General features: G+C 38.4%; 2 protein-coding genes and 1 non-coding gene across 3 annotated transcripts; 2 read left to right on the plus strand and 1 right to left on the minus strand.

The window, feature by feature from the left end:
• Positions 1-808: 808 nt before the first annotated feature.
• LOC119783186 lies at positions 809-865 on the minus strand. The gene has a single exon (XR_005280758.1). It is a non-coding gene; the product is annotated as a U7 small nuclear RNA (small nuclear RNA).
• A 1014-nt stretch (positions 866-1879) lies between these two features.
• Positions 1880-5299, plus strand: tpi1b (triosephosphate isomerase 1b). The gene is made up of 7 exons (XM_038284460.1): positions 1880-2082; positions 4087-4210; positions 4294-4378; positions 4475-4607; positions 4711-4796; positions 4885-4972; positions 5056-5299. The coding sequence occupies exons 1-7, from the start codon at positions 1974-1976 to the stop codon at positions 5172-5174; spliced, it is 744 nt and encodes a 247-aa protein (XP_038140388.1). The 5' UTR covers positions 1880-1973; the 3' UTR covers positions 5175-5299.
• A 5510-nt stretch (positions 5300-10809) lies between these two features.
• LOC119782965 (zinc finger protein 3-like) lies at positions 10810-12091 on the plus strand. The gene is made up of 2 exons (XM_038284195.1): positions 10810-11092; positions 11171-12091. The coding sequence occupies exons 1-2, from the start codon at positions 10930-10932 to the stop codon at positions 11878-11880; spliced, it is 873 nt and encodes a 290-aa protein (XP_038140123.1). The 5' UTR covers positions 10810-10929; the 3' UTR covers positions 11881-12091.
• The last annotated feature ends 532 nt before the right edge of the window (positions 12092-12623 follow it).

Consider the following 12623-nt stretch of genomic DNA (forward strand, 5'->3'; position numbering starts at 1 on the left):
CTCTAGAACAGACATGGCTATGGCTTGATGCTAACATGTTTGTTAGATGCCAGAAAACAGTCAGAATGGGCTCTATGCACAGCTCCACTACTTCCTGAATTTAAGGCAGCTCCTTTGTTTCCTGTCTTTCATTACTGGACGAACTGATTAATCCAGGTGTGTCTGGCCAGTTACTTAGGTCATACACACCAGGATTAATCAGTGCATCCAATCATGAAAGACAGGAAACAAAGGAGCTGCCTTAAATTCAGGAAGTAGTGGAGCTGTGCATAGAGCCTATTGTGAGGAAAAAGTCAGAATTTTGACTTTTTTGTTATATTACACTGAAATAAAATTTAAAAAAAACAATAAACTTTTCTTTTTCAGTGGCGCTAATCCTCTTCCATAGGAGAGTGACCAAGCAAGGATAAATGTTTATAGTTAAAGGATTGATGAATTATACCGGCTATTAAGTTTTTTGAGTTGTTAGACAACCACAATTTCATTATAATTCTTATATAGAACATAGAACAATAAGCATTTTTAAACTATTTTAAAGAATTGGGAAAATAATAAACAGTAATCTCAAATGGGTTCCTCTTTCTAAAAAAAAACGTAAAAACCACGAAGTCTTTGGTGAATCTTTGGAACAACAGCAATGGTAGTTTTTATTGAACATTAATTACTGTATAGAGTAGTGAGTAACAATTATAGTCTAACAGACCTGCTTACTACATATTTGAGTTAACTCATTGACAATACTATATCGTTCTCAAGTCATTCATGTCTTTAGAGAACTATTATATTTTGATGACGTTAAACAAATTAGGGGGGCTTCTCATTATGAGAAACCTGCTAGACAAATATCTTAAGAGCAAAGATTCCTGGCTTTTTATTAGGTACGCTGGACTACTTGAACATCAGACACGCAAGCTGTATTATGGTGCACTTTGTCGAATTTGTAAATATAGAAATGCCAAGTTTTCTAAGATATATTGTTAATAAAAGAAGGGGACATGACAATGAATATGATGAACGTCAATAACAAAGCTTTAATATACACAATTTAGATGCCTCATACGCGGATTTTTTGTCTCAATGCATTCTGGGTATTATGAATGAATAATACTGGTGTAAAGAAGAACAGCGCCCTCTAGAGTATAAATATTCGGTGTCGGTTAATGACATTTGGGAAATTATATTTGATGGCCATAAGGTGGCAGTGTGAGACATTGGAGTCCAACTTATGATTTTTTATTTTTTGATTGCTTGTTTATTGAAAATACAATAGAATAAAAGCATTTGAGACATTAGATCATTTATTTGGCACGATAAAAACATACAGAGAGTAAATTGTTGTCTTTTTTGTCGTTCACAGAACTATAGAGCAGTATGAATGACTGTTGAGCTAATGTCGACTCCTCTGACAAACCTGAAAGCTTTACGACACTTTTCTTCTCCTGTTTTGTTGTGAATAAATATAAAATGTACATATCTTCTGACCACTATAAACGCTGGAGACTTTTTTTTTATTATTATTATTTGTATGATATCTGGCGAAAATCTAAATAACTTTTCTACAGCCCACAGTGTATTTTGAATATCATTGCCACTGTCGCGTCTTAAAAACTTCATCAGTCAAAGTTACGTCGTATTTATTTTTATCGAGAAAACATTTTTTTATATAATTTTGACGTTAAAAAAATAGGCCTCTTGTGTGAGCTGTAGGATTGTGACAGGATGATTTCACACAGTACTTGAACGCACCGTGACATTTCCCTTTTCCCCTTCTTAGTGACTAGTCTATGGAGATGCGTTCACGGACGTCCTGCCACACACGGACCAATCCCCGTAAAGGAGAGGAGGAGTCATGACTTCCGTCGTTATAAAATCCATTAACTGCCCCCTACCGTCGCTTTTTCGCCCCAGCTTTGAAGGACCCTTGTGTTCTGTTTTAATATTTAGTACATTTTCTCTCCAAGAAAATCGCAAACATGACCAGGAAATTCTTCGTCGGTGGAAACTGGAAAATGAACGGCGACAAAAAAAGCCTTGGGGAGCTCATCCAGACCCTGAACGCAGGCAAGGTGGATCCTAATGTCGGTAAGTCGTGATTGTTGACAGACGTCAAACCATTTCAATACGAAAAGGGACATCTTGAAAAATGCACAAAGCCGAGACGTTTAAATTCGTGTAGTTGGCAGTTTTTTATTTGGAAACGGCTCGGTAATTCATTGAATCAGACTTTTAGCATCACCAATCTCCTCCTCCTCATTGGTCTTTAAAAGATTAATAGAGAAAAGAAAAAGAAAAATCCGAATTTAAAGCTGTAGATTTGTTAACTTTAGGCCAGTGGCTGCAAGTTGCTGGGGGACACGAATGAAGGACACGGAGGGCTCCCTCCGTCATGTCGGTGGTGGGTGTGCGCTCGCAGCAGCACGTAGTCCCGCTGACTCGCGGGGTGCGTTCAAGTTCAAACGGTGGTTACGATCAATTTTACATCGGGGTCCAGCGGTTGTTGATGCGTTGTTGCACCTGACTGGGCGTTTTGGCCGAGATCGTACAACAAAAACACAATCCTAGTGATTTTGAGCTGCACAAGCGTTCGCATTATGCACTTATAGGGACTAGTCGGAGATTTACTCTTTCCGACGTGAATTGAATGCAACGCATGCGCTGTTGCTGCCTGCCTCTGCAGACTAGAGACAAACCAGACGGAGGAAGAAGCTACTGGCAGAAATTGATTGTGTCAATCCCTTCTGCAACTCCAGGTTATGCAACTGCATTATTGAGTTTAACAAGCCTGACCCATTCAGGAGCAACTATCCCTGGACCTTGCTCTCCAGATGAATCCACCCCTTTACTCTAGTAAACTTGATATGCTCTCATTACCTCTCAAATTTCTGCCATTTCCTCCCAAATTTCTCTCTTCCCTCTGGTTATTTTTACTCGTTTGACTTTTGAACGCAGGGGCTCATGACTGGGCCTCGACCTCTGCAGAATGTACCCCCCCTCAGTGACCTTTTAGAGGTTGAACTCAGACCTTTAATTTGGATGACTCCAAGCCAGGACAAATGACCTTTTACCAAACCAGTAATACCATGCAGTGTCTAATATAGGTCCTAGGAACTCCAAAGATACAGTTACATTGTGAATGTCAGTATCTTGACCTCACTGTATTCATGTAGTCTGCTGCAGTCTGCAGTAAGTGAAATGTTACAGACTCTAACAGATTTTCTTTGTTTTGAAATATTACAAAACGATTGGTCAGGTATTTAGCCTAAGTGGCATGCATGTATGAAATATGGCTTTTAAACAGTCTCCAGATTGAGCATTGAATATTTAACACTTCAGCATGTTTTAGGAAATAAATGCATCGACTTTATCCATTATTGTACTTTATAAGTTAATTTGAGGGGGAAATGATGAAATTCGGGAAAAAACTTTGACTCCTAAATGGGGGCCATGACTGTTTCTGTTAAAAGCTAATATTTTCATCAATGAACCTGCTAAATTTCTCCCGCTTTGATAGTATAGTGATTTAAACAAGATGAAACTGGTTAAAATTATCAGCAGGTGGCATTCAACACCGAGAAGTAGAGAAAATATAATATTATCCAGTTCTGCATTAGAACAAACGACCCATCATTTTTTTCTTACTACAAACAAAATTGCATCAAGCAGTGTAATTGTTATTATTATTGAGTTTTTTAATGTATTTGGTGGAATTATCTATTTTTGATGCATTCAATTAAATTGTACCCTAACCTGAATTTATTTTTAATTAACATTCTGCCTTTTAAAGGGTAAAGGTGAAGGATATAAGTTGGTGTGGCAGGTTAATTACAGTATTTATACTGTCTGCTCTGGTTACCAGCCTGCAGTAGTCATCATAATAAACGTGCAGCTGCCAGCCTACCAAATGGGCCATTTGTATAATGCTGGGAATGTATAGAAATGGCTGTATGTAATGAATATACATTTGTAAATGCCTTTTTTTCCAGGTGATTAACAGCGTGCAGCGCTATTAAGGGGCAATGGTGCCATACTGCTGAAAACCTTACAGTTACAGTAAAAACTTACAGTTTTTTTCTGTTTTGTTAACAGAGGTGGTGTGTGGTGCTCCATCCATCTACCTGGACTTTGCCAGATCCAAACTGGATGCCAAGTTCGGGGTCGCAGCTCAAAACTGCTACAAAGTTCCCAAGGGTGCCTTCACTGGGGAGATCAGGTACTGAGAAGAAAACCAGTCCAGTTTATAATCTTTAACTTCAGAGCAGTTTTGGTACCATCCTCACGATTTTTCTTTCTCAGCCCTGCGATGATCAAGGACTGTGGTGTGAACTGGGTAATCCTGGGACACTCCGAGAGGCGCCACGTCTTCGGAGAGAGCGACGAGGTAAAACAGGATCATGGTATTACCCACCACTATCTGCTTTAGACCGGTGGGAGTTCAATATAAAACTAATTCTACTTTTTTTTTTTTTTTTTGTAGCTGATTGGGCAGAAGACTGCTCATGCTCTAGAGAACGGTCTTGGCGTGATCGCTTGCATCGGTGAGAAGCTGGACGAGAGGGAGGGAGGCATCACGGAGAAGGTGGTGTTTGCTCAGACCAAAGTCATCGCAGGTATGTAGCTTTCAGCAGGGAAGCTGAGTGATGCAACTCCATTTCGGCTTTGGGGGTAAAAATACATCTGCTTGTACAATGCCAAGTCTTATCTCATTGATAGACAATGTAAAGGACTGGAGCAAGGTCGTGCTCGCTTATGAGCCTGTTTGGGCCATCGGCACCGGCAAGACTGCCTCTCCACAGCAGGTAAATATTAGAAATAACTAAATGTTTCGCCACAAAAGGCCATGCTGTGCGGTTTCATGCATTTTTTTTTTATTGTGTGATATCTCAGGCTCAGGAAGTTCATGAGAAACTGAGGGAATGGCTGAAGACCAATGTGTCTGAGGCCGTAGCCAACTCTGTGAGGATCATTTATGGAGGTGAGCTTCTTGTATTAAAAGGGTAAATGACTGGATAATTGCAGCACATTATTCTTTATTCATACTTTAATGTTGCTTCATAGGTTCAGTAACCGGTGGTACCTGTAAAGAACTTGCCTCCCAGAAGGACGTGGACGGTTTCCTCGTGGGCGGGGCCTCCCTAAAGCCAGAATTCATCGACATCATCAATGCCAAGGCATAAACACCCAGGCGAGGTCCCTCAACTCGCAGTACTACTCTCCCTCCCTCCCTCCTCTCTGTTTGAACCATTTTTGTAATGCTGTCATTCCCTTGGTTTTTTTCCTTTTTATCTTTTGGTATAATTCCCCCATAAAGAAAAAAAGGGACAAGCTGACGCATGCACTGGTGCTGCACTGATGAGTCTACTGAGAACGGTCCGTGTGCAAAGTTAACTTCCGCACAAAGTGCTCTAGCTGTAAAGGCTGACAACCAGACGTGGACATTCAGTCCTCTGCCTTTACTTAAAAGGTTTACGTACTACTTAACTTTTTGTTTTGAGAATAAACTGTCACAGCTTGTCGGTCACATTTCTTTCTTTATTATGCTGTCTCTGTGTGAATGTGAAGATCTGTGTCGTTTTTCCCTCGCTGTAGACGTGCTCAATCCAATTATTTTTTTTTTTCACTACTTTCGCAGAGAGGAAAGTGTCTATTATGCGTTTGTTGTGTTGTCATGACTTGCGGGTAGAAGGGAAAATAATAAAGAAATATTCTAATAAATGGTTTAGAGGAAATATGTCATGTCTTTATTGACTCTGATTTCTATTATAACTTTCCAATAAAATCTTGGGATATTGTTAGTTTATTTGGGTGAAAAAGAAGCCGCCCTGCTGTTCATATGCTGAGAGATTTTTATGAAGCTACAGAGTTCTGATAATGGCTGCCGGTTGTTACTCCTGACATGTTGAGAAGAGGGTGTCTTATTACAGACTCAATAACCTGACGGAACACACTGCTATTTGTATCCTAAGGCTGAAATAAGATGCAGCAGAGAGACTATCTGGCATTGTCATTTGGATTCATTTTAAGAAACTCCTTAGAATATTCATAATGATACTGTAAAAAGGGAATTTAATGGAATAGATTAAAACCACCTAAGATATTGATTGAGCAAAATGAGGCCCCTTATACTGGAGGTTAAACTGTGTAAAAATGACTTAAAAATTTGAAGTGTAAGTATTTATATACATTCCCCTTCACTTAGAAACTCCTAAAAGTCTAGAATAACAAATTGCCCTCACAAGTCTAATAGTTAATAGTCCAACTGTGTGTAATTCAGTTTCAGCTCTTCTTTGAAGGTGCTCTAGATTTGTTGGAGATCATTAGGGAATAAATGAGGGCGAAGAAACATGGCGGATGAATCAAAGGTAAAGCTGGGGAGGGTTTTAAAGCAGAGTTGGACTAAACGCACTCTAAACAAAAAATCTAAAGTAGCACTGTTTACTTAATTGTCTGAAAACGAAGAAAATGAAATGACTAGAAATTTACCAAGACATGAAAAGAACAAGAAAGCCCTTTGGCTGAATGAGGAGCTGCAAATAAAAGCTAGCTGCTTTCTGATGGTGAATTCTGGTGGAGGCTGCATCATTTTTCTTCTGCTTGGACAAGAAAGGTTAAAGGACAATGCTGGTTGAAAACTAGAAGCCTTGATTTGTTGTAGAATAATAAAACCCTATGGTATGTTTCAGGCCCAAGGATGTTTTCCAAAGTACTAGCAGAGCTAGAATGTTATGGTTTAGATTAAATAATTTCCACTTAAGGTAGAAAGACCCAGAGCTAAATTGAATGAGACTTTTGGACCCTTACATTTTTTCATACTAGAAAGCAAAGTGTTTGTGAGGTCGACTTGGGTACGGTACGTTACGTTCATTTGGTCAAGAACAGTACATAGGACACACTAACATATTAAAATGGTGCAGCCATTGTTTTGCATAAAGATTATCTAGCCGATGACTAATTTTAGGGTAACCATATTTTGATTTCCAAAAAAGAGGACACTTTGCCCACTTTACCTCAAGACAGATTCAGACAGGCTTCTCAAAGGTTAATGACCATGCTTTATTTTACCTAAATGGTACAAAAATAACCTTTGTAGTAAAACCAAATCTGTAACAACCAGAAACAAAATCATAGCTCTCTTTTAAAATACATAAATAAAATCAAATGTTCTAAATATCACCTAAATTACATAGGTCAAAAAAGTGTGGCAGTATTCTCTGCAAAGCGCCAGCCCATTTAAGCATATGATTATGGTCCCATGAAAAACAGTGAAAACAGGACATTTTCATGAATTTATAAGCCCCCTCCAGACACCCCGGACAGGATGTAAAAATTGGACATGTCCGGGCAAAAGAGGACGTTTGGTCACCCTGGCTAATTTGCAAACCCAGTCCTTGGTTGGACTTTACTTGAAGATCCATCAAGATGAAACTAATTATTTTGCATAGGCTACAAGTTATGTTCAGTTATTCTTATGGTGACTTTCCATTGCCTTCAGTTCATTTCTACCCAGACCCTCACTCTAAGCTAGTTTTCCCTCTTAGATACCATTTAACTGGTGCCTACAAGTACATTTATGCCCCCTAAAGTGGGATATTACACTTTGACGACAAGTTAACAAATCTATGGGCAAAATAACTAAAACCACTGACAGAGGATGGGAAACATCTAGAAAAACGGTCCAAACTGCAGCTAAGTAAGTTTATTTAAATAATTATTCATTCATTTCTGTATTAACCATTTTTTAACCGTAGAGCTGAATGTGTTATCTATTGCTGCAGGTAAACTGTTCTGAATCTGAGGAGCTCAGAATGAGATGAAGACTGTCCAACTTATTAAGTTTGCAGACCTTATTAGCTGCTCCTCTAGTTGCAACTCCTGAGCTGCTGGCTTTTAAGATCACCCTGTTCACTGGCTCTTGGACAAAGTCAGTGATGCTTTAAAAAGTCAATATTAAAAAGGAGAAATTTAAGAAATTAAACTTAATAGAGTGAGTTCTCTTTGTATGTTACAGTGGTGCCATCTCTTCGTTTTCTGGTCTGAAACTTGCTACCATTACAGGGTTTAAAGCAGATTTGGTTGCTTGGCTACAAACAGTGACACATGAGAGAGAGGACAGAATCATGGCATGAAGATCCAACTGGACAACATTTACAGATAAACATGCCCTCATGAGAGGAAAGCGGGTAGTAATATTATTAGCTCTAGAGACTTTTCAAGTTTGGAGAATCTAAAGCCATAGTCAGATATTTAAACTCAACTTCTTTTGGATTTCTCTCTGATCAGTCATAATGGAGAAGTTACAGCAGACTTCACAGGTTTGCTAAAAAGACTGAGAATATATTTCCTTCTAATTCAGAATCCAACACAATTCTTTAACTGCTGAGACATCGTCTCTCTGCTCGGATTCTTTGCTGCCTCTCTTTGAGACTTTGCACATATGTATATGATGGTATCGTCTGAAATGACCGACATAAAGACAGAAAAGCAATGGTCCTAAAGTTTAACCTTGTGAACATCCCATTATCCAGCTTTAGGAGCATGATTTCATTCCTTTTACTTTAATTCACTCTTTTTTTTTTCTTTAGATATGAACAAAACAACTCATCAGAGACACACAGAGTTTGCTAAGTTTATATTGGAGTATCATATAGTTTACTATTTTAAAAGTGTTTTCAAACCTGGCATGACCGCCCAAACCACCGTACCACCATCTAAGAAGCTGTTAATTTCTCTGGAAGGAAGGTGGAAGTCAATTGTTTCGAATATCCCTAGTCAAACCCAAACTGCACTGAATCATGAAGCAAATTTTTTCAAGAAACATATCAGCTGCTCTGCCACTGGTTCACCCATTATCTTAGACACTCCTGGTAGAATAGTTTTTTGGTCTGCTTTCTTGTTCATTGTCACTAGATTTCAGAATTGGAGATCATGTCCTGTTTTTGAAAGTGAAAGAAAATTTCAGTGCAAAAAGTTCAATGGAGTTGTTAGGTTGTTAAAATGCATCCACCAACAATTATTAAAAATGTCATAATTTTAGAACTGTGGATGCTTCCTGATTTATTTATCAAGAATACTTATTTCAAAACAGATTAAGAAAAATTGATTTAACTCGCACAGAGACAAAAATATTATTATTCTATAAATATCAATCATCTATAAATCAACATCCTCACAGACTGTGACAAAAATTTGTGTGTTCGACCCTTGGAAAAATGTATCTTGAATATTTTTATTTTTGGAGCGCGGTTAATTGTGTAAAGCTTTTAATAGGTTTTGTCAAAATGCTGATCAAGCTTTATATCAAATTAAAATAACTGGCTTCCTTCTTTTTGCAAGGTACACAAGAATAAATGCTAGTATGATAGTTTATTCATGAAGCGGTTATACCATTAAAAAAGAAATCAGAGTGATCTTCAGTTGGTTTTCTCTCATCTTTCTTTAAAGGAATCGACACTGAAACATACATTTTACATAGAAGAGAAAAGCTAATTCATAAAGAAAAATAATGTTAAACTTCTAAATATTTGCTTTTCCTCTTGTTTCTACATACGTAAATGATTGCAGGCAGTTTTCTAACCTGTCATTATTTTAAAGGACATTTAGAGTTGCACAATTGGTAACAAAAGTGCTGTCAAATAATTAATAAAACAATTAAATAGGCTTATGTCTAAACTGCACAGAAACAAAACCCAATTAAGATAAGAAGAGATGGATAAATATCTGCATTATAAATATATTCTTCACACAAAACTGACAGTAAACATGTTTTTAGGCCATTATCGGGTACACAGCACACACATACATGCTGTCAAATTACTCATAAAGCTATTAAATATTTTCAACGTTTTCAAAAACTTTTAGGGCTTGCTAATGTTTTTACAATAAAACAAATATATGTTGATCATATTTTTTTATCAGCTTTACCAGAAAATAAGGGAGAAAGAATAACAAAAGAGATCTTCAGCTACTTCTCTCATGCAGAATTTTAATGGAATGAGATGCGAGCACAAATATATGGAGGATTTTAGGTATTTTTTTCATTTGATTGTATGCCAGTGTATTTACTGTGCATTTATTTTTCTGTATTTATTTTTCATTATGTCTGAGCTGTCCTCCATGCACTAGCAGTTTCCTCAAATGAAATAATACAGACAATAGAACCTCCTACATGGCTTATTTGAAGTAATATGAATTGATATGTATTCCAAATCAATTTAATGCCAGCTCATTTATTATCAAATCACGGAACTTCACTGGAAGCCTTTCAAATAATGTTTTGAAGTTCCTTTTAGTGTAAATTTAACTCCCAAAAATTATCCTTTGCCCTAAAAATATGGGATGAAGATGAGAAAAGATTATACAGGGTTCAAAAATCTGTAACTGTTAAAAATTATTAAACTATTATTATAAGGGAAGAGAAATAATGATATATGTGAGGGTTGTAAAAAAAAAGAAAGAAAATGTGAATCATGTTTTGATGGATTTAATTAAATATGCAACTGATAGAGTTAGGATGAGGAAAGTAATTATGGAAAAAGGGAGAGAATGGAGTATTAAAGGAATTTTAGGGACAGATAAAGATAGGGAGGAAAATTTGATTATTAATAAAGCATTGTTTTTATTTTTACGTGACACAAAAATAAAAAAAAATAGAATATAGTAGGTGGAACTATAGAGCTACACGCTGATGTACAGTAGGTGGCGGCATGCACCTATAAGCTGTTTGCAATCCGTAACAAAGAAGAAGATACTTTGCCCTCCGATCCACAAGGGGGCAGCTCTAACTTTACGTTGCACATTTTGACGTAACTCTTGCATTCACATCCGTGTTTACAAGCGAAGCGTGACGTTCACGGACCCGCACAAATCCGTCTTCAACCGAGGCTAAGCTCGTGTAGTTTTATTTTTTTCAGGCTAACCCTCTCCCCCAAAAAAATGCTGCACCTGAGAGTTTTCCTTAACGAGAGACTGAACGCCGTGGCCGAGGAGATATTAGGAGCGGTGGAAAAGACAATAATCGTGTACCAGGAGGAGCTTTTACGCTCCAAAGATTCAGAAATCCAGCAGCTCAAGATGCAGCTGAAGCTCCAAAAGTCGGGTAGGTTTGTAGGGAATCCATGCACCCTGCATACTGGTGTCAGATTTACTCTAAATTAAATATGTTGTTTTCTTTTAGTCGATCCTGATTCGGAACAATATCTAGAAACCGAGCAGCTGCATTCTCCTCCCCCTCCCTCTGCTTCCCCTTCTCCTTCTGGGTCTCCTTCTGTCCAGCCACATCAGTCATCCCCTGCAATGGCTGCTCCGCATGAGGAGGAGCACCCGCAGGGGGAGGAGGAGGAGGAGGAGGATGAGCTTGACTGCGCCGACCAGGAGCACCCGGAGACCTCGCAGGTCAAAGACGAGCAAGAAGAGGCAACGAAGAGGCACTTCTGGATGGTCCACGACCCCACAGAGAACCAAGAAGACCCGGAACCACATGTACAGGAGTTCATCTCCCCCCACACCGGCATGCTGACCAGCATCCACGACCAAGCCTTGCATTTCCAGCAGCAGTTCGCCAGCAGCAACAACAACGGCGGCGGAGGGAGCAGCAGCGGAGAGGAGAGCAGAGACAGACCCTACATCTGCTCCGTGTGCGAGAAGCGCTTCAGCAACTGCTCCCACCTGGCAGCACACATCAGGACCCACACGGGAGAGAGGCCCTACATGTGCGACATCTGCAGGAAGACCTTCATCACCACAAGCGCCCTGAACAGACACCAGACCATTCACACCGAGGGGAAACGCTACATATGTGCTTTCTGTGGCAAGTCCTTTAAATGGATGGAGTCTCTTGGCAGGCATGTAAGGAGCGTCCACAAGAGGGAAAATATACAAGAATGAGCTCCACACTCATTCCCTGGTGGCTTAGTTATACTGTAATTATTACAAATCCGCTTATGCATTGATCATACATTTGAAATGTGATTTACTGTATGTAGTGTTGAAAATTCTTGGACAACTTGTGTACATTAATATGTGCAAGAATAAATCTTTTTACTTAATGTCTTGTTCACATTTCATGTAAGAATAAAACTTAAATTCTCTGACTGAATGTTTTTCTGCTTTTTGCTGCAGAGTAAAAATCCCACGTTTGCCCAGTAGAGGGCAGATGCATCCTTTCATTCATAATAATCCATCATTCCGATGCATTTGGCAGCGTGCATGTAATCTCTGTCCAAGAGTGGATTCGTTTTCCCACTGATAATGTTCTCAGTCTGCATGGGGAAAAAAACCTTATTTTCTCTCTTTTTGTTAAAATTAAAACCTTAGTTTCAAAGATCACATGATATAAAAAAATAAAGCCTAACATTATTTTTATTTATTTATGTGTCAATATCTTTCAAAGCCAATTTTGCTCTATGTGCATATGTAAAACAAACTAAACTAGGTAACTTGTTGCTGCCTGCAACTGTCCTCAAGCATTTGTTATAACTGGCACTAAATTACATTTTAAAAGCTGGTTTCCAGATCACACCTCACCGTTATAAGATATAAGCAGAGGAGGGCAGGAACTAGTTATATGTTTGATTTATGCCTTTTAATTTTGAAAAAAAGAGAAAGAAATACACCTGTTTAACTGCTTT

The sequence above is a fragment of the Cyprinodon tularosa genome, unplaced genomic scaffold, assembly GCF_016077235.1.
Source record: "Cyprinodon tularosa strain WSP-4 unplaced genomic scaffold, ASM1607723v1 ctg2, whole genome shotgun sequence".
NCBI lineage: Eukaryota > Metazoa > Chordata > Actinopteri > Cyprinodontiformes > Cyprinodontidae > Cyprinodon > Cyprinodon tularosa.

Excerpts from the sequence above, each read along its gene's own strand:
- LOC119782965 (XM_038284195.1), top strand. The coding sequence starts at position 10,930 with ATGCTGCACCTGAGAGTTTTCCTTAACGAGAGACTGAACGCCGTGGCC. Across the intron at positions 11,093-11,170 it reads GCTGAAGCTCCAAAAGTCGG|TCGATCCTGATTCGGAACAA; the intron begins GTAGGTTTGTAG and ends GTTTTCTTTTAG.
- tpi1b (XM_038284460.1), top strand. The coding sequence starts at position 1,974 with ATGACCAGGAAATTCTTCGTCGGTGGAAACTGGAAAATGAACGGCGAC. Across the intron at positions 2,083-4,086 it reads CAAGGTGGATCCTAATGTCG|AGGTGGTGTGTGGTGCTCCA; the intron begins GTAAGTCGTGAT and ends TTTTGTTAACAG. Across the intron at positions 4,608-4,710 it reads TCAGACCAAAGTCATCGCAG|ACAATGTAAAGGACTGGAGC; the intron begins GTATGTAGCTTT and ends TCTCATTGATAG.